This window comes from Rhea pennata, chromosome 3 (assembly GCF_028389875.1).
Source record: "Rhea pennata isolate bPtePen1 chromosome 3, bPtePen1.pri, whole genome shotgun sequence".
Lineage (NCBI taxonomy): Eukaryota > Metazoa > Chordata > Aves > Rheiformes > Rheidae > Rhea > Rhea pennata.
The window spans coordinates 85,255,575-85,283,308 of NC_084665.1; the positions used below are offsets into that span (position 1 = coordinate 85,255,575).

The 27,734-nt window shown below is 35.9% G+C and overlaps 1 protein-coding gene across 1 annotated transcript in view; it reads left to right on the plus strand.

The window, feature by feature from the left end:
* Window positions 1-27,734, plus strand: part of MMS22L (MMS22 like, DNA repair protein) — a 99,238-nt gene that overhangs the window by 54,113 nt on the left and 17,391 nt on the right. Inside the window, exons 15-20 of the mRNA XM_062573079.1 lie at window positions 14,588-14,778; window positions 17,242-17,392; window positions 21,916-22,058; window positions 22,856-22,998; window positions 23,153-23,312; window positions 25,521-25,690. Coding sequence (XP_062429063.1) covers window positions 14,588-14,778; window positions 17,242-17,392; window positions 21,916-22,058; window positions 22,856-22,998; window positions 23,153-23,312; window positions 25,521-25,690 — 958 coding nt within the window. The remainder of the gene's footprint in view (window positions 1-14,587; window positions 14,779-17,241; window positions 17,393-21,915; window positions 22,059-22,855; window positions 22,999-23,152; window positions 23,313-25,520; window positions 25,691-27,734) is intronic.

Consider the following 27,734-nt stretch of genomic DNA (forward strand, 5'->3'; position numbering starts at 1 on the left):
GTATTTATTACCAGATGTTGGGAACAATGTTAGTAGGGATGTTTTGTTCCCAAAGTAATCTCCTTCACTAGAAAGATGCATTACATGAACAGCATCCTTTAAAATAACAGATATTCCGTAAAGAAGAAAATTGATTTTCAGGAAAGAAGTGTGATATTTTGTTAGAGAATTTGGAAACAAGTTACTTCATTATCTTGACTACAGGCTGCCTGCCTTCCAAAATTTATTTTATCTCTTGGTATAAGAAAATCTTCTGCTCTCTACTTACAGTATTTGACTCCCAGCAAGTTGCTAGAGAGCATACATATGCATATAGCATTGGGTTTTTTGCATAGACAACTAGAGAGGAGCAAAAGAGTTTCATTTGAAACAGCCTTTTAAAAACTTCACATTTGAACTGCAGTTCTGTATGTCACACTCTTGTTTTAAATTAAGCGAAATAATAAAATGCACAAAAAGTATTTTCTAAGGCCTACTGCCTTTAAAAAAAGTCATTATAATAATGAAGTGCTACACATACATAATAAGAAGAAGGGAGGTTGCTGGAAATTATATTCAGAGTGCCTGAAAGGTAATTTTGGGTAGTAGGAAGGGTTTTTTTCTTTCTGATTTTCGGTTTTGGGGGTTTTTGTTTTGATACTGTTCCTTTATCTCAAGACTTCATATAGTTATCCTTACAGTCCATTTTGCAGCTCCTGATCAGATCAGAAAATTTAAACTACGATAACACTAATCAACATTTGAATTTCTTCAGCCAGGACTGGTGTTTGAGAAATTTCTCTGTCTTCTTAGTACTTAACTCTGGATCAGAACATAATGAGAGAAACTGGATGTCTAAAGCTGTGGCAGATAGAGGAAAACACTTGAAAGAGATGGCAGAATTGACCTGTGTGAATTTGTTCCAAGCAATTTGCCAAGCTTTTGATATTCATAGCTTGGCTAAAAACAGTTTTAACAGTCTTTACAGGGCCAGAAATTTACGATCACATTTTTCAAATTGTAAGTTTTTCCAAAATATTCTGTATATTTTTGAAGTATTTGAATGAAACACCATGAAATTATAAAGCGATCTCTTTTAGTACAGTTCATAAAAGTATACCAGAAAGTGACTGTCTAATTCCCAGTGTCTGTAACAGGGAGTCCCTCAAACTGCTGGGCTCTGAATTCTAAACAGAGGTCTGTTTAAGATCAACCTGTTAACTTTGAGTTTTTTAGGTATTTCTAATGTGTAGAAAAATTACTTTTTAGGTGTTAACAGTATCCAACAAAAGATATGAACTTGTCCCATCATTACAATTCTATGTCAGCTGAGGTTATCTTGATCCCAGAGTCCCAGGAAGGAGCTGAAGGTGGCAGAGTGCTTGTTGAAAAATGATTGCACTTAAAAAAATTGATTTTACAACTGGCCTGTCAGGGCCAGTTGACTGGCATTCTAATAACACTGTATAGTTGCCATTTTGCATAAATTATTTTTTCTTTTTTCCTGAACAGAAAACAATAAAGAATAAGAAAATAAGAAGAGAATTTTTTTTTAAATTCAGGATGTTTCTATATCGGACTCTGGTCCATTGGATAGCTACAGATTGCTGCACTTTGTTGCCCTCCTAGTGATCCAGAGAAATGCATTTCGAATAAATTTGGGGCATTTTGGGTTCCCAGTGCAAGAAAAATATTGACGTACTGGATTAAGTCTAGCAGAGGATCACCAAGATGGGGAGCTGGAGCATGTGCCTTGTGAGGAGAGGCTGAGAAAAATGAGTTTCTTTCGCCCTAAGGAAAGATGGTTTGGGTTGGGGAAGAGACATTTATTTGTTATCTACAGCTGCCTAAATGGAGGTTGTAGATCAGATGAAGCCAGACTCTTCTTAGAGGTTTACGGTGGTAAGATGAGAGGCAGTGGAGTGAAATTGTGATGAAGAAAATTCTAATTAGTTAAGATTTTTCACAGTGAGGGGAGTCAAACATTGGAACAAGTTTCTTAATGAGGTTGTAAAATTTCCCTCCTTGGAGATATTCAGAGCTTGACTGGGCAAATCCCTGAGCGCTCTGATCTTATGGGCTCTGCTTTGAACAGGAATTGGACCGGGTGACCTCCAGAGGTCCCTTCCAGCTTAAATTACTCTATGATTCTGGCTCTTCATAAAAAAGAACAGTATTTAACAGAAGAGATGATTTCTAGAACATGAAGAAAAGTATAAATTTGAAGTGTACAGTTAATCTCTGTAATAGTAACCTGACGGAAATCAGAAGCGCTCTTTTTTTCCACTTCAATGTTTCAATGTTTCTGCTTTTTTTTTTTCTTTTTTAGTTTGCCAAGTATACAGGCATTTTGATACTGATGTGACTATAATTTATGTTAAATCTGATTCATTTTATAGTGACATGAAAGATGTCCATATACTTTCATCAAGGGTTTCTGAGTATGAAAGAACATAGTTTTTGTGTTCAACAGTATTGAACACGATACTGTGATTTTTTGTTGTTTTTTTAATATGCAGCATTTTTTTGAAGAATTTTGAAAACAAGTCTCACTGAAAAGGCCTCAGCTGCATTGAATGAATCTTTCTTTTGAATATTTTGAAGAAAAGTGGTATTTAGCCTTGCTTAGGACCATTTTCTCACCGTCGCTTTCTTTGACCCTTGAATCTTCAGTTGAATTTACATCCTGTTCTCATGGTAAGAAGGAAGAGCTATCATGGAAGGCTGTTAAAAACAGTCTTGAGTGCAGGTAATAGTTGCTGTTCTCAGCTAAAAAAATGTAACAACTAATACTATCTGTTTCCTATGTGACAGATATTAGTCCTTATATTCCTTGTAGGCTATAAACTTGAAAAAAAAGATCATTTAAAGTGATTTAGGCTTCCGGTTCTTTCAAACATAAGATACTTTAGAAACCAAATTTAACCTCATACTTAAAAAAAAAAAAAAAAAAAAAAAAATAATTGAAATTGTATCCTTATAATTTCAACTTAACAGAAATGCTATTACAAATTCTCTTTAGTTTTCTAGCAAATCTTTTAAATAAAAGCTGGCCCTTGTTTTATTAAAAAAAAAAATTAAAATCTCTCTCACACACATAGAGAGAGAGAGGAAGGAAGGAAGAGGAAGGAAGGAAGGAACCTTTCAGGCTCAGGGTTGACCACAGAACTCGAAGGAGGCCCAGCAGAGCTGTTCGTGATGTGACAGGAAGTGTCGATCATATGACATTTGCCATCACAATATTACATAATTTTAGCTCTCCTGGGAACTGTGAGATATTTTGGGGAAGTAGGGAGCAACTTTGTGTCTGTATGTTCAGTTTATAATTACAGTACATTAAAGGTAACAGGATAGCTGTGATTGTAGTACAGGGGAGAGGTTAACGAGGCTGAATACCAGTGAAGGCACTGAAGGAAAAATTGCATTGAGCTCAAATTAGCTACCTGATTTTCCCAGGACTGTTCCACAGGCTGAAATGTGAACTGGTTACACTGAATTCACATACAGGTTGTGTAGTTTTCACTACTTTTTCAATCTAATCTTAGTTAAATGTGGTTAGGAAAAATGAGAGTTGTCTGGGACAAATTTGCTAGCATGGCTGAAGAGGATGTAGTATTCCCTCTCAGGGGACCTCAGCAAAACAGTCTAGAGCTTTGTTGCTGCTTATTTAAATTATGGTCATAACAACCTGTCTTTTCTGTGATAATAGTTACACCCTTTGAGAACAGCTAAGGAGAAAGTGCTAACTAATATTCTGCAGCTCTGGTTGTTTGGCTTTTCTGTTACATTTTAGGGTTGTATATCTGTTCTTGTTAGTATCTTTACTTTGTCTGAACGTAATAAAGACATTGGGGATTTCTTATTCTCCCTGTATGTTTTCAAAGTATTACTGAGCACACACAACGTGCTGTCACGGTTAACGCAGGGTTCTCTATTACTGTGCTTAGCTATGGAGAGGATTATATTAAACTCAGTAACCTTGCTGAAGCCCCTTTGTACATTGCTGCCATATTGATAATCTTCACATGATTCATCTGCATTTGAAAACGTTTTATTCACAGAATTAACGCTTTCCATTCCAGTGAAGATGGAAATCTTGCGTATCAGCAGATAAGCTCTTTAATGTGCAGATGAATAACTTGCTGTGGTCCTGCAGATGCTGCCTTGACGCTATTTCAGCTGGACATACAGAAGGCTCAGCAAGCCATAGCCGTTCAAAAAAATCAGTAAAACAAATCATTTATGATGTCCTAAAATGAATTAATGAATAACAATGGGACCATTATGCTGTCTGATTCCTAACAAAATAGTCACTATTTTAGGAAAACTGTAAGTGAATTTCTTTTTTAAAAGAACTTTCAAATAAATAATTAAGAAAAAAAATTCCTAGTATTCTGCATCAAAAAATGAAGAAGCATATTACCTGTGTACTGGTAGATTGAAGGAGCAATACAAGAAGTATTGAGATTTTGTATCTGTGATGAATACAGACCCATTAATGAACAGCTTTCCTGTGAAGTCTGAATTTAAATACCTAGGAAACAATTAGAACTTTTTAATGTAGCTCCAGTTTTGCACATTATAAAATCACATCTTTGGAGACATTTACTTTGCCTCTCTTTAAAGCAAGAGGAGTCCAGTCAGTGGACAAAATTTTCAAGGTTGATTTCTTTTCCTTTTTTCCATAATTTTGTTCTGTGCTAGATTATTTTGTTTTATTCTGTATCACTATCAGTTTCTTGCTGTCTCTTGTAATTTAATGAGAGGAGTTTCAGGTAGACTGCTGGCCCGTTTCTTAATACATTTGTTAACGACTTGCATCAAACAACAGATAGAAGACTTCTGCAAGTGTTCGTGTGACAGCTTTCACTTGCATGATTATGGCATCTATTTTGTCTTGATCATTGCAAGTCTCACTGCAAGCACAGCCATCTGGAAGAGTCACAAGGACAGGACAGGTTGTTCATGTCACCTTTCAGGTTTCTCTTGCCCCATACAGTGCATCGGGGAAAGGTCAGTGAAGGAAGACTGATGAAAAAAGTAGTGTAATAGAAGTAGGAGAGTGGATTGTGTTTGGAGGTCACTCTGTTTCATGGTTTTGTCTTTCTAAGTTAACCTTGCAGCATTTTCTGTGTGCCCACTTTCCTATCTGAAAGATTTCCATGTGTTTTTTTTTTTTTTTTTTTTTCTTTTTTCTGCAGCTCCACAAATTTTAAAATAGGCTTTTATAGCCTCTTGTCTCTGCCAAGTTTGTTAGTGGTATCCTGGGAACTTTTGCTGCTCCCCAGTAAAGGACAGGAATGCTCAGGCTTACGCTGCTCTGGCATGGCTTCTGACTTCCAGTAGGAAAAAATAATAAAGGAAACTATGTGAATTGCATCACAGATATTGAGTCACCTTTGTATCCCCTGTGTACTACCTTCTTATAAAATTATAGAAAGATAACTCCTAAAGAATGAAAATATTTCATTTCAAGTGATACAGCATCATAATACTTGTACAAGAGTCAGAATATGTATGATTTGGGACTATGTCCTCCTGCTGATGAGAACTGCTAAGAAGGATCATTTTGCTCAGCCTTTTGCATCCAGAATGCTCAAAATGCACTTTCTCACTCTTTTCTAGCCTTTGCTACGTCCAGAAATACAACAGCTTTACAAACTGACACCTCTTCTTTTGCATGCTTGATTCAAAAACTTTGAAATGAATTAGGTCATGGTTGCCTTTACAAATTCTGTGAATCCCTGATCAGGAGTAGATCAAGCAATGAGAGATAGGCTTGCTATTCTATAGTCTGAGCTTTTGTGGATGCATAGGTCATCATGCTCAGTTGGTTAGAGCATGGTGCTGCTAATGCCAAGGTCGCAAGTTCAATCCCTGTACGCACTATGCTGAGGGTTGGACTAGATGATCTCCGGAGGTCCCTTCCATCCTTACCATTCTATGAATCTATGAATCATCTTGAATCCTGAAAGTCACTAGATAGCTGGCCAAGAATTATTTAAGAATAATACTGAATTATTGTTATTTCAATTAAGACATTTGTAGCAACCAGGAAGCAAGCTTACTGAGATTTTATATTTATAAGATTTGATTACGTTCTTTCGTTTCTATGGATATCTCTCATGAAATAATAGTTCAATAATATAATTAATTAACTCCACATATCATAACTTATTGTTTCCATTCTGCCATATAAAAGAAACTCATTTTAAAACCTGAGACTTTTACTTCATCTTTCTTTATGCTACAGGCTTTTTGAAGTGTTACAATCAGATCTAAAGAGTTTAGCAAAGAACAGAGCTCTGCCAGATTCCTCTTTATTACTTTGAGGCAAAGAAGAGCCAAATTTCTTGAGTCACTTCTCTAATGAAGTAGATGCCAAATGATGTGTTATGGCATCTGTTGTCAAAAATAATTTGTTACGAGCATTGACTTGTAATTTGAATAGAGGATGTTTCCCATTTTTGCTTATTACTGGGCCAGCAGCAATGTTTGGTGGATTTTTTTTCCCTTTTTTTTTTTAATAACATTGAATTTGGGAAGCTTTGTAGAGTGGTGCTTTAGATTGATCTGCTTCTTATTTTATGTCAAAGTCATAATCAGATGCTTTTATTTGTGCAACTGTTTGACTGACTTTTAGAGGCCGTATAGAAGAAACAAAAAACTCAGAAATAATCACAAAGTATAATAAAGATTATTAAGAAGTCATAAGAGCTTTAGCTGTAGATAGTATAGTTATTAAATGTATCTTTAATTACCGACTATTGTCTTTGTATTTATAGGTGCCCAGTTCAGGCAAGTGAGAAAATATTGCTGCTGATGTACTTGTGTTATAACATTTAGAAAGACCTGTCCTGTTTTCTTGACTCTTTTGTATGTTTTAGTAAAGATTCTCTTCCCCCCCCCCCCATACGTACGCATACACGCAAATAGTATCTGAGAAAACTTGTCTTCAGTCTTGAAATCAATTCAAGGAAAACAGTAGTTATTTACAGTGGGTAACTCCTTTTAAAATATTTGCATCTTAAAAGAAGTTTGTATAGTTTGCTGAATATGTTTAGTAACTGAGCAGGCCATTTAGTGTAAGGTATTTTCTGTTGGTATTATTTAACTTGGAAAGGTGACCCTGAGCTAAATTGAAATGTGCGATTTGAATACCCATGGGCTACCCTTCATTGGTTTGATTGGGGGAGATTATCTGGATTTTTAATATCTTTAATTACTATTCTTATATAAATCGTTACATTAGAAGCTTCTTAACTCTTGGGTCTGTTCTGTCAATGATCCACTAACAATAGGAATATACTAGGCTCTTCCACTGAGATTTGAAGATTTATGCCATCAAAGAAAGAACTGAAATGGTTCCATTTAAACCTACTGTATGTTTAGTAACAGTGTAGTTGCTTCTACTCAGGTAGCAACTGATGTGTGGTAAATTGAAAGAATCTGTAGCCTTTTTTATTTTGTTAATTGGCATTTTTTAATGAAGCGATCATAATGCAAAATATATTTTAGGATGCTTAAGGGCATTGGTTTCCTGATACGCACATGAAAAAACAGAGAACAATTTGATTAGGGTTTTGTGGGGGCAATATCATTTAGCAATGATTAGCTAAGGCTTTGCAGAGAAGCTGTCCTAATTGAATACTCCCCTAATGTCTGTATGCATCTCTTATAGCCTATGTTAGATGCTCTCCTTTTAAAATATATTTATTTATTTAAATCCTTTAAGTTGGGTGTGAAGGGTGTCAATCACAGTGGGTTTTTTTTAACTTTTTTTTTTTTTTTACTTTTTTTTTAACTCGCAAGTGCTATGCTATCTGCCTGCCTGCCAGCTCCATGCAGATGATCTGGTAGGATATTAGAACTTCGAAGACTCCTACTCTCAAGTAGCATAGGAGTCTTCAAAGTTGCTGTAGTCTGATTGCATAGATCCAGCTGAGCAGCAACCATTCGACATGTACAGCATGCCTGTCTTTTAAATCAAATCAATTTGCATATTTTGATAGCTTCCCTTCAGAAGACAAAATATAGCTCTAATAAAGAAATTAGGTGCCTACAGTTAGTTGCTTCAATGCCTACATTTTAGGTATATGGCCTACAGAGTGGAAGTCAAAACCTAGAGTAAAGCAATTTTACTCCCTTTGAGCATATGAAGAGAAGCAGGTATTTCAGAAGAGAGACCCACCAGAAATCTTGCACACTGAGTGGGAATTTGTCTGCTTCTAGTCTAAAGAAAAGGCAAAATGCAGGAATGAATCTGATCTGTTTCTGGTAGGACCTGAGGTGTCTGAATCTGTGTTATGAAGAGCACAGTTCTGTCTGCTTGAAACCACTGGAGAGTCTTGACATAATATTAAGAGGGGAGAGTATCATGGTTTCCAGTCCTTGTTCTAGGATTTGGGGGTTTTTATCCCTAGTGACTTATTTAACGTAGAACTCACAATCCAAGGAGCAGAGTCTGATCCCCAAACCAGACTGCCAAAACTGGACCCACATGCCCTGTGCCCTGCATCTTTGAGTAACTGATGTTATTATTCAAGTTCTAAAATGACAGTAACTATTGCTGCACTCGGTGCAGCTTGCTTTTGTTGGTGTGGGTTAGTAATGACGAGATTTCTGGGCCCCAGTAGATAGAAATAGTTAGCTCAAGGCATTTGTGGACATGCAGATGAATTGCAGGCACCTAAGGAACATCCTGGTCAAAACAGGATGATATGACCGCAAGGAGAGCAGTTTGGGAATTCTGATTTGGGAATACGAGATCTGTTTGTGCCCTGTTTTTTTTAACCACTACATCCTTTTTTTCTTCCTTTCCTCTCTTTAGATCTCACCCAACATTCGAGACATGTCACTGCCTATGTTTCACATTGTTGTGCCTGCTGAAGACATGTTGTAACATTGTGGCATGTGTGATTATGTGCTATATAATCTGAGCTATAAAAAACTACAGCACAAATGGATGAATTAAAGAAGCATTTAATAAAAATTGTCCTGAATGTTACGGTTCTGAACAGCATCTTTCTTCCCTCACCTTCCTACTGTACTTCATTACACCAAGCAGTTACGTATGCACATACATAACCAGACATACTATTCAGACATCTTTTTGCAGTAAACAGCTAAACATGCAGTTTATTTTGGATTATTGAAGCAGATTAAACTGAAGGAAGAACACTGAAACATGCTGTAATAAATACTGGGCTGATGGAGGCGTATTAATGCTTGATAATATTTTATCATTATTTTTTCAGTTCTGTTTGTACAGTCTGCAGTGTAGCACTGTGATGATGATGCTATCATTATGGCTCAGACAACACTGGCACTTTCATTATAAACCCACGTTTTTCAAATGTTTCTGTTAAAGGATGGAGAAATTTGTTTTTGACCTGAAGTTCCTCATGTTGCTTATTCCTCTGAAATCTATTTTTTATTTCCCCAGAGGATGCGTTAAAATTCTGTACTCTTTGTTTTTGAGTTATCAGAGAATGAAAGGCTGTTGCTCAAATATTAAGAAACTTCACAGACACTTTGTATATATGTTGTGGATACAGAAACAACTTAAATTGAGAGATTCTGATTTGATGTGGAATTATTTCTTCCACTGGGTTGCTACTGCAGTCACACTAGTCTCAGTATATTGGGTGCTATTTAAAGGCATATAAAAAAGAATCTATGCCCCGCAGAGCTCAAGGCCAGATTGAAAGAGAACTTAGATATTTGATCAGTTAGGCAGAATTTAGTCAGCTGTCTTCATGCGTGTTTCACAGAAACGCTGTCTAGATCTTTAAGTGTTGACAGCTTGCAGGTGCACTAAGTTCCCATGGTACTAGCAATGGGTGTGCCCAGGGACGCTGCTGTTTCCGCAGACCTTAGCTGTTCAGCGTCCAGCTTTGGGCATAATAAATGCTTATAAAAAAAATTACGAAGTCGAAGTTGAATAGTGAATTTGTTAATATAGGAATTAGTATCCGTATGGATCAATGAAATAAATGTTATAGTTGGCGTTTTCTGTGACTATCATGTAACTAAATGACATAATAGTCAATGAGATGAATGCCTATACTGAATTATTTTCAAAGGCATATGGAGATCATCTCTTCCAAATTCATTCTGGGTAGAACTTATTACTGGGAACTTTTATGGCTTTTTGGAAAGCTTGCTTACAAATCTAGTTGTTGTAAAAAGCAACAATTGAGGGGAAATGAAGAAATGAGTAGAGGTATTAAAGAATGTTGTTTTATGACTTTTGAAGAAAGTAAAACTGAGTGAATAATTTTAAAATTCATCTTAAAAATTCTGTTTGGTCATTGAAGCTGAATGAACTGCTCTGTCTTTTTCTAGCAGAGACCTCAGAGCTTTGTTCCTGTAGTAATAGCACAGATTTTGAGTGTATCACTATAGTATGATTTATACAAACACAGAAAGTGTGGCTGCATGGATTTCTACAGGAAAGACCAATATTTTGCTGCATAATAGTGCTATATAATCTGTTTATATTGGCATATGTGAAGGAAAGGGAAGCAAAAATACCTTTCCTTAGGGAATGGAGTACTGCTATCATTGGTGTTTTATTTTGATTTTATTTTCATGCTATCTTTATTGTATATCTTGTTGCTAGTCTCTTCAGCAGAAACAAATATGCTTTTCATTGTGTTAATGATTTTTGATTTTCGGGAGACATTAGATTGATAACTTCTTATTGCTGCCCGTGTTTCCCAGTTGTTGACATCACCTTAGTGTCTGGGCTTTGCCAAAGGAATGTAAAATTTATTTCTTTTTCGCTGAAATCACTTCCATATCTTTTCAATCCTTTGTGCTGAAAGCTTCATAATTATCACAAAGCTGATAAAGCCTTAGCCTACCCTGGCCACTTCTGTTGCCTCTGATGCCACTTTGGCAACCTTAAAATAGGACCAAGACAAAATGCATTTGCTGCCAAAATATCAAAGCAAAAAAACTGCATTTAAAGTCTTATGGTGAGGCAGCAAGAAGGAGTAGGTTTGGAAGGGAAGTGTCAGAGCTGTGTTATTCAGGTGCATTGATGTGCAGAGGGCACAAAACTCCTATTATTATCCATCTTTGAATCCTAGTGTAATGATGCTTTGTTTTATTTACTTCTGACTCTTTCTTGAAAGAACTGATGTTATAACTTAAAATTCTAAGCATCAAAGCCATTTATCATTTTAGAAATAACTCACATGTCTCTACCCAATCCCCTTAGTTTTACCAAGGGTATTGGTTTTGTTGATTGTTTTTCTCATCTGTTTGTTTCAACATCAGAAGGTCATTTAGCGTTTTTAAAAAGACTTCCCTGAGTTTAATCTTGGCTGTTCTGTGTATTCGGGTTCTGCAGGTACCACCTGGTCTGCACTGGGAGCACAGGTGCTGGGAGCACTACCTGTGAAGAGAGCAGTGTCTATACTTATGGTCTGCCAGCCACTGTGGATGGTGGCCTGTGTCTCTGCGAGTTCCCCCTGTGGCATTGGTAGGAAGAGGAGATAGGCATCCTATCCCATTGCAGTGTGCTAAGTCCTTGGAGATCAAATTAAAAGACACTGTATTTCTAGGAGCAGCCCAGCATGGATTATGAACTAGTAGTGATTTCAGTTTCTATTGCATAGGCAGACTTCCGCGTTTTATGTGTGTTTTACTTTCTGGTTTGACCTAAAGTTTCACTCTGTTTTGGTAATCCAGACTTGAGGTAGCAAAGGCATGGTTTATGATTACAATACCTGCATCCAAAGAAATGGTTTCGGTTCCTTACCAGGTGTAGGACGTGGAAAATAATCCTGCATCCTACTGCTATATTTGTACATCCAGCAAAATCCTCATTCAGGGTGCACAAACATTCTTATCTTTTATAAACCCAGGGTTTATCTGATCTGATAGCAAAATGAAAAACACCTGTTTTTACAGAAATAGAAAATCCAGGATTTAAAACACGTAAAAACCCACCAAGTTATTACCATTGTAATGAGGCAACTGGTGGTTCCATAAGTTTTAAGACAATGGAAAATGAGGTATATGTAGTTTCAGAAATGGACAAGATATGTTTGTCTAATATTAGAAAAATATAGAAGCCTGAATAAAAATACTTGTGTTTATCAACACATTTATGGAATTAAACAAATGTACTTATTGGTGGAAGTGGCTAGCACATAAACTGCAGAAAATATTGATGCCCCATTGATTCTAAGCATTTACCTCATTGCAAGCATTTGTGTAGGTTACTATGAATAAACATAAATACTGATTTGTACATGTTGCCCTTCCACTGACACAGAGATATATTACTTTACTTTGGTAGTCTGTACACCTTTCTACTTTGCATAGATGGCTAAAGGAGATGCAAGCCATCCTTCTTTGGGAGAGGCAATTTAGAGGAGAGAAAAAGGTCTTTGTGCAGTTTTACAGTTTAGTCTGGATGTAAATAGGGCAGAATTTGGTCCTAAAACTGCAGAGTTTTATTCTCTGCAGGTATTGATACATGATATGAGATAGTATATTATATTATATGCTTCTCTTTAACAAAATAAAACAGAAAAGCTCTATATTTTTATGGTTAAACTTTGTTTTGTAGTGGGCAAAAATATGTTTTTATCTTGCTGCTTTAGCCCTTCTTTTACCTTTTCATTGTTGGCTCTCTTGACCTTGTTTTTTCTTCACCCTTTTGTTTTTTTTTTTTTTTTTTTTTTTGTTTGTTTTTTTTTTTTTTTTTTTAATAAGAGAAATTCCCAGAGAAATACTACTTGACTTCTTCTGCTAATGTTACTTGTTTTTTCAATTCATGTTGACTTGGAAAACATGCCTTGTAAATGGGAATACCAACTGACATCCTGAATATAATCCTCAGTTTCTAAGCGCTGATACTTTTATCAGCATCCTTACAGGGTAAGCTGTCTTACTATCCAAATGTCATGGCTGGGAAACTGAGGCTAACAAAGGCTGTAGGTTTTATGTGAAGCCACAGAGGGAATAAATGTTGGGTTAGGGGATGGGTTAAGAATTCCTAGCTTTTGTTGCTATGTTTGGACTAGAGCTGTCTCTCAAAGAAATATTTGATTCCTCCTAATACTACATACTCTTCTATGTCTCTTAAATATAGCCATTCAAAAAGTAGCTGATACTCAATTCTCTGTGTCTGTCCTATTGAAACTAATGGATGCCTGCAGGCAGGCATAAGGTATCGTTACCTTTGACAGCCAGTATGTTTTATGTTTTAAATTATGTGTTAGGCAGAATTTTTGGATACTAATCTGATATAATGAGATGCGCTTCTAATATCAACCCTAGTAAGTGAAGGCCTTGCAGCCAGCCTACTCTTTATTTAAAATTATTCCATTTCAGATGTCCTAATGAGTGCTGTGAGTTTTATAATTCTTTTTAATTCTCCCACATTCCCAGAAGGGAGGTGGAGGTTTTTTTCTGTTTTTGTTTTGTTTTATTTCAAATTAGGATGAGCACAGAATAAATATCTAGGAGAAAAGACAGTTTTGTGAAATGCTTACTATTGTGACAATGGCAATTTAAAAAAAATGTTATAGTCTACAAATGTTAGTGTTGAGGCAAGTCTGGATGCCTTCGCTGTTTGCCATTATCTTATAAGTATCTCGTCTCTGACTTTACAGTGCTGTTTATAGAATTTAATAAAGCAAATGTAATAATGCTGCCTGTGCTTTAATGCACAATCTCAATTGAGTTGACCAAAAGATAAATAGGAACAGGAATGATAGTGCGTTCCTACAGATTGTTTTTAATAAGCATGTTATTTAGTTGATCAGTCCATTGCAGTAATGCCTCCTATGCTGCTCTACCAGACAAATTTATTAATGCTCCCCCCCAAGACCCCATTTCTCTGAGAACATTGATTCCCTGCAGACATATCTCTATTAAACCTCTAGAAAGTCACAACTTCCAAATTAGATTAAGTAACAGGAATGGTAGTAGGAGAATCAAAGAAAATTGAGTGCGTTATTGAATTCATGCCACATTGTCTCAGGAAGAGATGGGAGTTATGTGTAGTGGTAACTTTTGTCCTTACTGTACTAACAAAGCTATGGGCATTGCTGTCAAACCTAATAGCCTGCAGCACATCAGGGTAGCATGAATCTTTTCTCTTATCAAAACTTGTATCAAGTGAGATTTTACAAATTAGAAATAGGTTTTAAAAGGAAGGCATAAAATTGAGCAAAATTATTTGCCATTATTTACTGTACACAACCCTATCCTGAAAGCCTTATTGACAAAAATTTGAAAAAGCATCTGGGTTTGGATTGTACGCAAACCTGCTTGTCATGCTGGCAGTTGCAAAAGGCAAGTGTTCATTTTAAACTGCCTATTTCTCATTTTGATCTGACATATTAAAAAGCATATAATTAATGGTTGACATTAGTAATTAACATTAACTTTATGGTGCTTAATATGCCATCATTCATCCATCAAATAACTAGTATGCATAATGTCTTTGCATAAAGGTTTTAATTACGCAAAATGATCCTTCAGTTCTCCGACTCTACAGTTTAAAGTCGTTGTAAATGCATTTGTAAAAGATCTGAGTTTTTCATTTATTGAATGTAAACATTTTTTTGTTGTTTCTCCCTAGGAGTGTGCACAAACGTGTAAGCCAGGGGCTTCAGCTAGGGAATGCAGGCGCAAATGCACAGCTTCCATTAGTGGCTAAAGAGCACCACCTTGCTGTCGCCAGTGCTCTCTGGAGAAATTTCTTTCCCTATTTGAAGAGTCAGAGAATGGCACAGATGCTGCCTTCCCCACAGCTTGCTGACACAGCTGCAGGTTAGCATTGACCCTCCATGCAACTGCTGGATTTTTCGACGTTTTCTGGGCCACAATATTTCAAGGATTTTATAGTTTGGTATATTTCTACTTACATAGTAACTTAAACGTATATAAATGCAAAAGTTAGATCTCTGCTAAATATTTTGATAAGATGCACATCTAATTTTTTTTCTTTCCTATTCACAGATTAGTCACAATGCAAATGTAATCTGAAATAAATGAAAATAACTTATTTTACTATAGTAAAATATACTAGATACTAGAATTTGTATCTTTTTGTAACCGTTTGCTATAATTTTGTGTAGACCCATTTTTTCATTATTCAGTGGAATTTTTTATTTTTGTAAAATATTTTTATCTGAAGATAGTTTTTAAGAAGCTGATTTTATGACTGTTGGAATTTGCTGAACCTCTGTACTCATGCTCATAAAACTATTCCAAAATTCATTTTAATTTGTCATTTTGCTTTGCACTGAAGGGTCTTAATCTTGAAATACAATATTGCATATGTATGTGTTGCAAAGAATACTACTCCATCTCCAGCAAGAGAGTCTGCATGTCAGTGAACAGAATGAAAATCAAGTCAGATCTTTAACGTCAGTAGTTAGTATTGTAGTCTTCTCGGTATTATTTTTTGCTGAAATCTTATTATACTACTACGTATTTTAGTTTGACCAGACTAATCTGTAGTTGCAATAAAGTCTTGTATTACTTACCTAAAATTTAGAGAAGTGAAATATAAAGTAGTACTTTTTTTCCCATCGTAATTTGAATTAAATAAAGATGTATGCTCAGAAATACTGAGATAGTAATAGAAATGCTAAAAGACTATTCAGTTGAAGTAGGCCTGCAGTAGTTGGTAGGTAACATTAACTGAGGAGGCAGTATGCAAAGGTAGTGCGGGAGCATTTATGCAAAACAGTAATACAAATCAAAAGGAAGAGGTTGTTAACATTACAGCTATCATTCATTTCCTGCGGTGCTGTGTCTTTTCCTATTTATTTCGTATTAACACGGCAAAACAAGAAAACCAATCTATTTCGGACTCTGTTTAGGACTAGCGGAGTGCGGTTGTGACCTGCACTTTAGGGATGTGGTAGGCAGTACTACAGAGGAAGAGAAACCTTTCTCACGCGTGTGAACTTCTTGCCTTAAAAGTTGCAGCCCCTACCAGAGAGCAGCTGTTACAGCTCTGCTGCTCCCCCTGCCAGGTGAAGAGACTGGGACTCAAATTATTGTTTCTGGTTCCCTTTTCTCCTTGACCTGTGCTATGGGTGATGCTGCAGAAACAATGTGATATTCTGGAAGAAGGCTGGCACAAATTGCTTCCTTACCTAAGGCAGACTGGGGACTCTGTATGACCTCCTTTTAATTCGGAGGCACACAAGGAAATGTTAACTCCTTCAGGATTTAAAGTAGTCTGTCCTTACAACATTAATTAAAATACCTTCATTGTTATTGTCTCTGAACACTAGCTTGTTTTGGCTAATTCAAAATCAGCCTCTCAATACAGACAGTTTTATAAATTACTATCTTAATATTATTATATGTAACTTCATCTGGAAAAGTGGGAGTTAGTAAGTCCCTTCACTTCCTTTCAAAGTCTGTTTCCTTGACTCGTTTGATGCCACTCGTTTCCTATAGCCTAATAACTCTCAGCATTTCAGATTACATTTTCTTCCTGAGTTTAAATGCATTTTATTTGCAACATAAAGAATAAGTTATATTTTTATGCTATTGTTGTTGGATGTAGATTCCACAATAAACCTAATAGGACAGCAAAAGATTATGTATCATTAAAAAAAAAAAAAAAAAAAAAAAAAAATCTGTGCCAAAACTGTCCCAGTAGCTAGATGTTGTATGAATATTTTTTTAAGAGTAACTTTGTCCTTAGTGCTATGTTTAGAGAATAACTTCTAATATATAAGTTTTTTTCCCTAAAACTAGAATGTTACCAACTTTTAGTGTCTCCATACGTTTCCAAATACAGTTCTTCACTGAGTGAATTGTGTAAAAATAACTGAGTAGATAAATAAAACTTGTAAAAGCACAGGTATGCATATAAGAGAAGAAATTGTGAATATAGTCAAGAAAGAGAGCCTAAATAAACAAAAAAAATTATGATGTGTTCTTTATTACATCACTGGTGAAGCTGTGTCATCAGCATTTATGATCTGTAGTTCTTGAATATATTTAAAATCGTGTGTTTGAATTGGTCTCTCATACTTTGCATTTAGTGCATTACCTTGGCTTACAAACTCCCTGGGACAGAGACTACCTCTTGCTATGCGTGCAAACAGTATCCTTTAAAAGAGTTGTCCATCTTTCTCTGAGATTTCTGGTACTTCCAGAACAGTACCTTATTCATCATAATCAAGATGTTTCAATGCTTTCTAGTGGAACAGGAATATAGTGAAAAACCATTAACACTGTGCCCTATTTTTCTCTGTTTAAAAACAGGTTTTACTCTCTTAGCTTTGGACATGCCCAGCAAAGCTCTGTCAGATCTCCAGCCACAGCCTGTTCTATCAATGATGCAGTTGTTTGGATGGGATGACATGGTGTGGCCTCAGCTGGTGTCAAGATATCTAAGTCACCTAATACAAAACAGGTGAAAAATTGCCCCTCCTTTTCTTTCAAGTTCTTCCAGTACCCTCTCATTTCTTTGTCAAACTTACAAAAGGGATTGCTTCAAACAGTAATGTTTCACTAAAGTGGTTCAGGTTCTTTTCATCTGTGAAAGTTCTAGAGTTTTTGAAATTGTGTCCTCTATGCATTTCACAAGGGTAGTCAGTGTTGTTTGTGTTGGTTGGTCTCTGTGTGTGTTTCTTTGTTACATATAAATAGTTTAATCTAATCAAAATTTGTCAAGAAGATAGCTAAGTTTTTTGCAAAAGTTGTGTCTTTTGTATAGCAAACCACTTATTTTTTCCAAATGGAAACAGTGGTGGTGTTAATAAATTTTGAAAACTAGGAACCTGAACAATGTCTCCAGAGCAGTGCTCTTCTGAAGACCAGTGTTACACCAAAGTGAAATGCCTGGACTCATAGCCTATTTTTAATTTGCCTAGTTGTGTCCATCTGTCCCCTTCTATTACTGATACACTTTGGCAACGTTGTTAGTTTGACAAAGCAATAAGCTTTTAGCCTAGCTGCACTTTAAAAATGAGTTTAATAATGTAACTTGGTAAAATCTAAAATTTGTAGTTAAACATACTGGTTTTATTCCTCTCACGCATTTTACGCTTAAGAGATTCAAAACTTAAATCTTTATATAAAAGTCAAGATAAATGTTGTTATAGAAATCTGGAGATAATATGTGATAAATAGTTAATATTTAAATACCTTGACTTATTTAAAGCAAAGAACAGTTGCAGGAGGTTATGTTGGGTAGTATCCAAAAACTTAAAAGGAAATGATCATAAGGAAATGAATGTATTGAAACTTTATTGTTGGCAATCTTAGACCAATTTTTGAATGCATGTTGATGTTCCTGATGTTCATGTAGCTCAAGTTTCTGATACCTACTAAATGGATGCTTTAAATTAAATACTAGGATTACAGCATATATCACAGGCCTATGTTTTTACATACCAATGTTTATTTTTAAATAAAGAAATTTTATTGCCTTAAGTAGGCTTTATTTAGTTAAGATGGGCTTTTTTTTATTATTGAATGAGGCTTTGAAGGCAGAGGAGGTGTTTATATTTTGTTTATATTTTGGACTGTATTTGAAAGTGAAAAATATTGCACATTTTTGAGGGTACATATTGTACTAAGTAAGATAGCTGTAAATCAGGCTATGGTAAAGACTATCAGTATGACTAGCAAAAAGATGAGTCTATGTCCTTCTTGCAGGGAGATGCTAAAAGAGGTTGAATTTAATTGTTAGGGTGGCTGTTTGGAATTCTGGAGATGAGCATTCAATCCCCTTATATGATAGGTTAAATTCATACAGAGTTTTAGATACCCAGCTCATGCTGAATGAAATAGAAGCTAAGTATATAAATAACCATTTGTGATTTGAAGGTTTTGCTCTTCAAGTAAGATGAAAAAAATACTTTGATGCCTAAACTGAAATTTTGGTGTAGTTTATGTGCTTAAGACCAATTCCCCTGATAAGTACTGAAGTGATTGAAAGTAGTTACTTAAGTTTTCACTAGTAACTTTAATTAAGTGCCTAACATATTGTTATATATGTATCTGCAGATGCATTGCCATCCTGGCTGGGGCAAAAATACATTTACTGTATTTGAAACCACAGCCTAAGGATTCCTCTTCTCAAGTGTTTGGGAGCCTGATTGAATTTGCAAGCGCAGAGCAAGCCCACGTGGCTTGTACTGAGTTCCCCATGAAGCCTTCTTCCATAGTTCTATTTAAAAATGCAGTTAGCACTGAGAGTAGCACCTTGGGTGTATTAGTCAAGTGATTAGAGCACTCATGCAAGAATTGGAAGATCCCAAGTTAAGTTGGTTTGCAGTCTGTGGGAGTTCAAAACTTCATTTCAAAATATCACTTTAAAGAGGAATGAGGGGATCTTGCCCACCTCTTATAGGCTGTGCCACAGAGTGACTGAAAATGCCAGGTTCATGGGTCCATATTGAGAAAACTATCTGGAGAAAGCATGACTCTGTAGTTCAGTGATGATGAATATTTGTCTTTTGGTGATAGGTGTGTGCATGTTCTCTCCTTCTCCTTTCTCTCCCTCTCTTCTTGGATGAATCTCTCCTTGGTGGATGTAGTGCTTATGGGACATAAAGCACTCAGATTGAGGCAGGTATTTTTGCTCCTAACATACTGGGATTGTCATTGCCTGCAACATTTCCCCCGTTAGTCCCCATCAAGGTAAAAATGTCTGCATTTGAGCCTAGGCAGAGGTACTTCCCTTCCTCATCAAGAGAGTGGTAAGGTGCTCAGATTCCCTTGTAAAAGGACAATTAATACAATTAGTAAGATAAGACTTTGTTAGAATCATACAGATTATTATATTCTAAGCATTGTCATTTCATTGTATACCAGATAGATGACATTTTTTTTGGTAATACTATTCATGTACTTATTTACCTTAGGCAGTTGTAGAGTAAAAGTTATCAAAGCATCTAAGTGCTGGGATCTTAAGACTTCATGGTTACTATGCTGTGATAATTTTCACATCAAACACTCTCAGTTAAAAAGTAAAAAGATTATTTTGTAGCTGATGCTGTTATACACCCTGCAAGCTCAGCCTGGTCTCTTTAAGATTGAAGCTGTGTTCTGCATATCAGCTACTTTAATATCAATAATAAAGGTTCTGAAGGACAAGCTGTGCCCTTGGGAACATATGCACAAGCTTAGGCATTTCTGCTGCGATACTGCCTGAAAGTTCCTCTCCAGATCAGTGTGGTGTAGTGCATGATATTATTATAGCCTGTTCAGCCTAACTTTTAGCATGTGTGTAAGCTCACTGATTTAGATGCACCACTCGCCATGCTTATAGCAAGTAGTTAATGTTCATTCTTTTCTGAAGAGTTGGGAACATATTCCTATCCAGCTCTAGGGCAATACCTAAGTGGTCTACCTACCAGCAAGCAAGAGAAACAGGAATGAGACTACAGCAGAAAGTGTTCTTGTAAGCTTATGGGACCAAGTAGACTAGCTGCACACATCAAGCTTAGGTAAGGGTTGGATTTTGTTGTTGTTTATGCATTACTGCAAAGAGTGTTAAATCCACAGACATCCCATTTTTTGTGTTTGGTACTGGAATTTAATTTTCATTTTTATGCTTTGTTTAGCTGCATTTTGTCTCCTTATTTATTTTGTCAGTAGCACTTCAGCATGGATGTTCAGACAAAATGTACAAATGTCATTTGTTTTAACTAACTGAAAATGAAATTTAAAGAAAAACCTTTATGAATGTTGTTCACTGAGAAATAGAATCCAGTTTAGTCATCTGGACCCATGTTGACTCTCTCTTGCAAGCATGAGTAAAAATTCGGTAGGAAATAAGTAGATTTGTATGTACATATATCAAGAAAAGAGCACAAGCATTTTTCAATAAAGTCAAAGCACCTAGGACTGACCAGGGAAGAAATCTCTCAAATAAAACAGTATAACTATTTTCAAGAAATTTCACTGACCTGAAGCACATATAGCGTTCATCCGATAGGAATTGCAAAGACAGTGCAAAACAGACCTGTTGTCTATTAGCCAGGAGTTTCTGCAGAGTTAATGAGACAAGGCTGATGTGCTTGGGAAAAAGTGACTGCAGTAGGTAGTCACAGTGATAAGGCAAATAAAACTTTGGGAATATTAAACAGCAGAGAAGAATGATTGTGCAGTGAGTGTTGATGGCGCCATCGATTCCAGCCTGACACCTGGCTGGTTGAACAGTAGCAGTGTTTGAAAGTATACACAGCAAGTGTGCCCTGTGTGTGTGCGTGTATCCTGGTACGTGTGTATACATACACACATACATATACACGTGTAAACATGTATACATTTGTAAGTATATAGCAAGTATAACTGTCTTCTATGGCCTTTCCAGGTTGCTTTTGCAAGTTGCCTTTTTATGTTTTGTTTTTTGATCTGTTTCTAATATGACTCTTTTCTGATCAAACACATCTTTATTGAAGCAGACCTTCTCTTCTCCATTTTTTATGCAGGGTTAGGACTAAGTATACTTTGGAGTAGTATAGGGATAGCTGAGCTACCTCTAAATGAAAGGCTGGGGTAGTTTAAGTAGTTTCAATATCAAGTTCCAGGTTGATTCCGATAAAATGTTCTCAATGTTGTATATCAGCAGTTTAGATAATACTATCAGATTATCTTTTGTTAGAATAAGAAATTCCTCATTGTGTAAACACTTTCCTCTCTGTTTTACCTAGAGAGAACATATGCACATATTTGTAAATATGTTTTAAATTACAGTGGGCATCATTACAGAATTCATCATGTTCTCTGTGTTTGGGCATTGGTATACTGTGAGCAGAATCTGTAGAGATTACAAAAAGTGTGGCAATTTACCTTCTCTGTTGTTTTATTTCCAGTTGTTTATATGTAGTGTTTGTATGTCTAGACCCAAATGAGACCTTTTGCCACCTTATCACATATTTATATTAGATAACTTTACACTTTATTCCCCTTCTACCTATGCAGTGCAGTGTATGAAGCTTTTTCTAGTATGGGCTATACATCCTATGAAGCTTTGACAGTTCGTTCTTGGTTTCGATGCATTTTGCAAATGTTCATAGATCAACCGACTGGTACGCTGGCCAAGACAGATGCTGAGCGAACAGTTGGTAAGTGTTCACATTTCCCTAATGTTTGCAGTAACAATTCTATATTGCAAAACTGGCAAACATTTTCAGCTAATTACAAAATGTATTTTTGTTTGTATTCCTTTACTTTTACCGAATTACAAAATGTGTTTCTTTACGCTGCTTGTGCTATTTATTGATGGTTTGCCTGTTCTGCATATGACAAATTTATCACAAACAAAGATAAAAGAGCTTGTTTCCTTGGAAGCAAAGAACAAAAACTTGCTCCCAAGGAGACAAGCTATTTTTCCCCTGTGGAGAAACTGCTCTGAAAAAAAGTGAAAATCTGAAGTAAATAGTCAGAAATCATGCTGTGAATGCCCTAAAAGGAAAAAAAAAAAAAAAAAAAAATCCAATTGTAAACAATTCTTTCCTATTTTATATTGGATATTTTGCTTTCCTTAGCTTCTTTTTCATTATTCAGTGAGCAATACTTCTTCACTTCTTTCTGCAAAACACTACAGTTCTAATTATCTGCAGAACACATCTTCTGGCAACTATTTTTCATGCATATTTTGTAGATTTCTAAGAAAACCATCAGTAAAATGAAAGACTTGGTTATCCATCCCTAATATTCTTGGTTCTTTTAAGTCTGTATTAGATTCACCTATTCTTTTTCTAGAAAGATGCTGTCAGTTGCTGAATACTTCTGTTTTGGATATTATTTTAAAATAATATTTTGCTTTATAATTTTGTGGGAAAAAAGGGGTAAATAGAAATGCAATAGACAAACATACCTGTATACTGCATTTACTATTGTGTTTTCTTATAACAATCAGGGAAAGTCTATATGGAGCAGCTGATTGAAATGACAAGACTGGTTTTTAAACTCAAAGAAGTAGAAAACATTCTCTCAAAGGCTCATGTGGAGGAGTCAGTTTTTAAGCAAGACCCTAAAAATGCCCTTGTCCAGTTTATTAAGGTACTGTGTCTTTGTGTTAGTTCATAGGATAATTTAAGAGAAAGAATTACATATAATATTTTGGTTTTGTGTTCAAGAAGAAATTACTTGCCTAAGTCTCATGAGAGTTAATAAGTTTAATCCAATATTTATTTCAATGTCTTTGTTTTCTCAGGCTGTTGGTAGAACTTACAGTAGCCTTCAAACACTTCCTGAAAAATCTGCCATGGTAGCAAAGACTCTAGAATATTTAGGTGATGTATTAAAGTATGTGAAACCTTATCTGAAGGTTAAAGGACCTCCAGAAGGTCTGCAGCTTACTTACTGGATCATAGGTAATTACTTCACAACCTCTTTTCTTTTAGAAATGCATGTGATTTTTTTTGTTCTTTTGTTTTATATGTTGTCCATTTAAATGATTTTAAAAAGTGTAGTCACTAAGACATTATAGTTACATACTTAATTTTATTCCACTGCATTTATACAGATGCTATAAAACCTCTTTGTGGTTTTTGAAATGACCCCAGCAAAATTTTGCTTTTATTCAAAAGTACGAGGCTTTTGTGTCTTTCATGGCTGAAAACAGTTATGTAAAAAAAACAAAAACAATGACAGCTCCATGAAGCAGTATTATGACGTGCTAACATTATGTTTACTGGAGTTGTGATAGTGGACAAATGCAAATTAGAAATGTAATATGCACTCCTCTTACATGCCCTCTGTGCTTTATTAAAGCTCCAATTCTAGTATCCTTTCATTACAGTGTAGAACCAGTAATAGGATGCAAAAATAATCATCGTGTTTTTTAGGAACGAATCTGACCCACCTATCTTTAAATAATAGGTAAAACCTTATGTATCTTTAAGACAGAGCTAATGGTTTGCATGTAAACACGGTGTGCAACAGGACTGTGAGGAGTTCAGTGAGCAGTGTGACCACAACACATAAGGTGCATTAAGTGTACTGGAATTTGAATTTTGTAAAATGCTTTACTTTTCTATTGCAAGATCTGTATGTTTTGCTATACAAGATAAATGTCAACGGAAATGGTTTCACATATCCGCATGTTGGAGCCTTCCTTTCTGTCCTTTGCAGTAGGAAATGATTAATCTTCAGTCCTCCTATTATGTACAAGAAATTGTCCTTTCTTTTTAGTTAAGGGGGGAAAAAAAGCTTTACAAGAAGATAATTGAGGATATTTCAATCACTTTTCAACATTCTATGATATTGTAAAATGATGGGGGCAAAGTAAGATACTTAACAAATACAAAAACTTCCCATCTGCAGACACTGTACATACCAGATTGTGTCTTCTGCTGGCTCATATGTCACATAGACTACTTTCAGTCCAAATAAGCATGTTTCTTTCAAAACAAGGTGCTTGGACAACATTAATAAAAATATTGTTAAGTGTTCATTCTCTTTCTGTATGATTGATCATTGTGTTTTCTTTCACTCCACAAGATTGTTAGTTTTCATTGTTTTTAGAGATGGGATGACTTTCAATAATATCTAGTAACAGGCTATTTTTGCTCTTTCATTATTTACTAAGTCTTAAACATATTTTCTTGAGATATTCCTGTATTTTCCACCCAGCAAACTTTTTTTTGCTTCTAATGAACTCAAGCATGTTTGTGAAAATTACTACATAGGAATCTATTTAATTAGACACCTTATATTATTTCATCTGTGTTTTGAGTGTTAAAACTCCTGAGTATGCAGTTACTTTCTCAAGAAAAGGTGCATCTTACATGTACTAAGGAGGTTTCTGTAAGTCAGGGTATTTACACATGAACTCATTTTTACAGTTTTTGGAAACTCAAAAATAAGATTTTAAAACTGGCTGAAGTTGTGTAAGCAATACATTAATGTGCTGAAAAAAAGTAAGATGTTCTCTAAGACTTGCAGTTTGTGGACTGAGAGCCCGCAAAGATCTGGAGAGAGGATGCTATTTCTATGGGGTTGGCTACGCCTCATTCTTTTTATTTTGCTAAATTAAAACATTTAAATAGAGTTTAAAAGAAACTTAAGATTTTTCTAATATTGAATCTCTGTGTCAGTAGTTGCTGATGTTGCTACAGAATTGTTAGACAAATGTGAATGGAAGGCAAAGGCAATGTCTTTCTGTAAAATATGATTAATGCACACAGAAAGGTAAATGTTTTTAAGTGCACATGTGCTGTATGCAATAGTTTTATGTTCCACTGCTACTTAATTTTCCTGCAAAGATGTGAGAAACCATTCTTTCTTAATGGCTTTACTGTACTTTTCCTAAAGCAACTTCACTTGCATAAAAACTTTTAATATGTTAAAACAATTTGGGGCTCTCATTTTGCTGAACTGTAAATGGACTTTAAATCTTCTTCACTGAGCTTTTTCTAGGCAAGTATCACGGAAAGAGTAGATGGGAATGAGCATTCTAGTTGCTATTGTTACTCTTGGCTTATCTAACTAACAAATTGCCTGTTTAGTGAGGGAGGGGTTGTTTTGTTTTTTTCTCAAACTGTAAATTACTTTGGGATTTCTTGATTCTTTTCCAACAGGATGTCTTGTAAAGTTCTGGGCACCACTACTGGCTACTTCCAAAGCACAGCAGCTCCTCTTCCGCATCATAGACTGCTTGCTGCTGCCACACTCTGTACTCCAACAAGACAAAGAGCTGCCTGTGGCTTTGCTGTCTGCCATTGAAGAAAGCCTCCCTCTTTATCTGCAGGTAAATAGCTGAATTGTATTATCAGCAGAAAATTTAACTTCAGGAAAGCATTCATATAGCAGACAATTTTTTCCTCCTGTTCAAAATATGCCTTGACAGAATTTACAGAAGCAGCAAGAGAAGTGGAAGTGGAAGGAAAAATGCCGTCTCACTGGCTTCCTTCTCACTCTGTGCTGCTATACTGTGATATACTCTAGAGTTGCTGGTCTGATCACTGTTCCTAGAGAAGCTTTTAGCTAACTGGCTGCTTACGCTGGTCTCTGATGTGAGAGATTTCTGAAATAGTGGATCAAATAATCAGAACTGATAGGAAGACACTTGCTGAGAAGACAGAGCAAACGGATATGTTTGATATCATCCTTGGCTTTCCTAACACTGGATAATTAAAGATGCGCTATTTTCTGTAGTTTTTGTTGCTCTTAGTAACAAAAACAACTCTCTGCATATCATGACACTGTTCTATCTTAATAGTTTGAGGATATGTTTTGCTGAATCAATTTTTTTTCCTGCTGTTTATGCTTACATGACTAAAGCCGTCTTGTCCATTATTCCTCCTGTTCTTCCTTCAGCTTATATATTACTCTTGAAACTCTGCAAGGCTTTGATGATGATGTAGAAGGGGTGAAATCATATGGTGAATAGGAGAAAAGGATATATTTTTAAAATAAATAAAATGACATATTATTCCATATTATTCCTTGTAAATCCTTAGGTCTCTTGTGTTTGCCTTTTTCCCTTCCCTTGTAGCCTTCATTTTGATTGCAATCTTAATACAATCCTTAAAAGTATCAGTTGTGAAGCAGGGAAATAGTGACACTGTAAACATCTCTTGGATTTATTCCTTCTTTCAAAAGTTGCATTATGACTGATGGCATGTGATATGGAAATGAGTATGGTTATATAATGATGTGCAGAATATGACTTGCTTCTTTGTTGATCTGTAGGTATTTTCAAAAGCTATCTACATCTAAGACCATCTGGACACTGATATTACCACAGAGTGTGATTGTCTGTTTGCTAATTTAGTATTTTAGCCAGAGAGCATATTATGTTGTTTCTCTGTTGTCTACACATCTGGGTGTAGTTTTAAGATGAAGGCACTCAAGTTAGTTTTGAAATCCAAGTGTTGTGGACCCTTGCTACCTGTTTTCTTTGTCTGCCTTTGACTTTTTGATCCCACTGTGGGACCCTTCAGGAATCTGCTATTTAATCCATGTGCTTTCAAGCTGAACTATGTGATTTTATTAAGGAAATAGTTTAGTTTAGAAAAAATGCTGCTTCCAGAAAATCCAAGGTATTCTTTAATTTGACAGACAGTTTTGGAGGGAAATAGTTTGGGGAGAGAGGAGAAAAAGCAGAAGATTTTTTAATATTTCAGTATAGAACTTTTACACTTTAACTGATTTTTATTCTAGAAAATTCTAGAATTTTTAAAGGGCTCACATGGCTTCATTCATTCAGAATTCCCTTCCCTCAACTCAAAAGTGAAAATATTTAGTTATAGAATCATAGAATCAGTAAGGTTGGAAGGGACCTCTGGAGATCATCTAGTCCAACCTCCTCGCTCAGCAGGGTCACCTAGAGCATGTCAGACAGGGCTGCATCCAGGCGGGCCTTGAAGATCTCCAGAGAAGGAGACTCCACAACCTCTCTGGGCAACCTGTGCCAGGGCTCCGTCACTCTCACAGGGAAGAAATTCCCCCTCACGGTCAGGCCGAACTTCCTGTGCTTCAATTTCTGCCCATTGCCTCTTGTCCTGTCACATGGGACAACTGAAAAGAGTTTGTCCCCGTCCCCTTGACACCCTCCCTTCAGGTACTTGTACACATTGATCAGATCCCCCCTCAGTCTTCTCTTCCCCAGGCTGAAGAGGCCCAGCTCTCGCAGCCGTTCCACATAGGGTAGGTGCTCCAGCCCTCTGATCATCTTTGTAGCCCTGCACTGGACTCTCTCCAGTAGCTCCATGTATCTCTTAAAGACAGAGAGAGTTAAAAAAATATATATATATTCTTGTGGGATAGTTCTTGCTTCTGAACTCATTTGA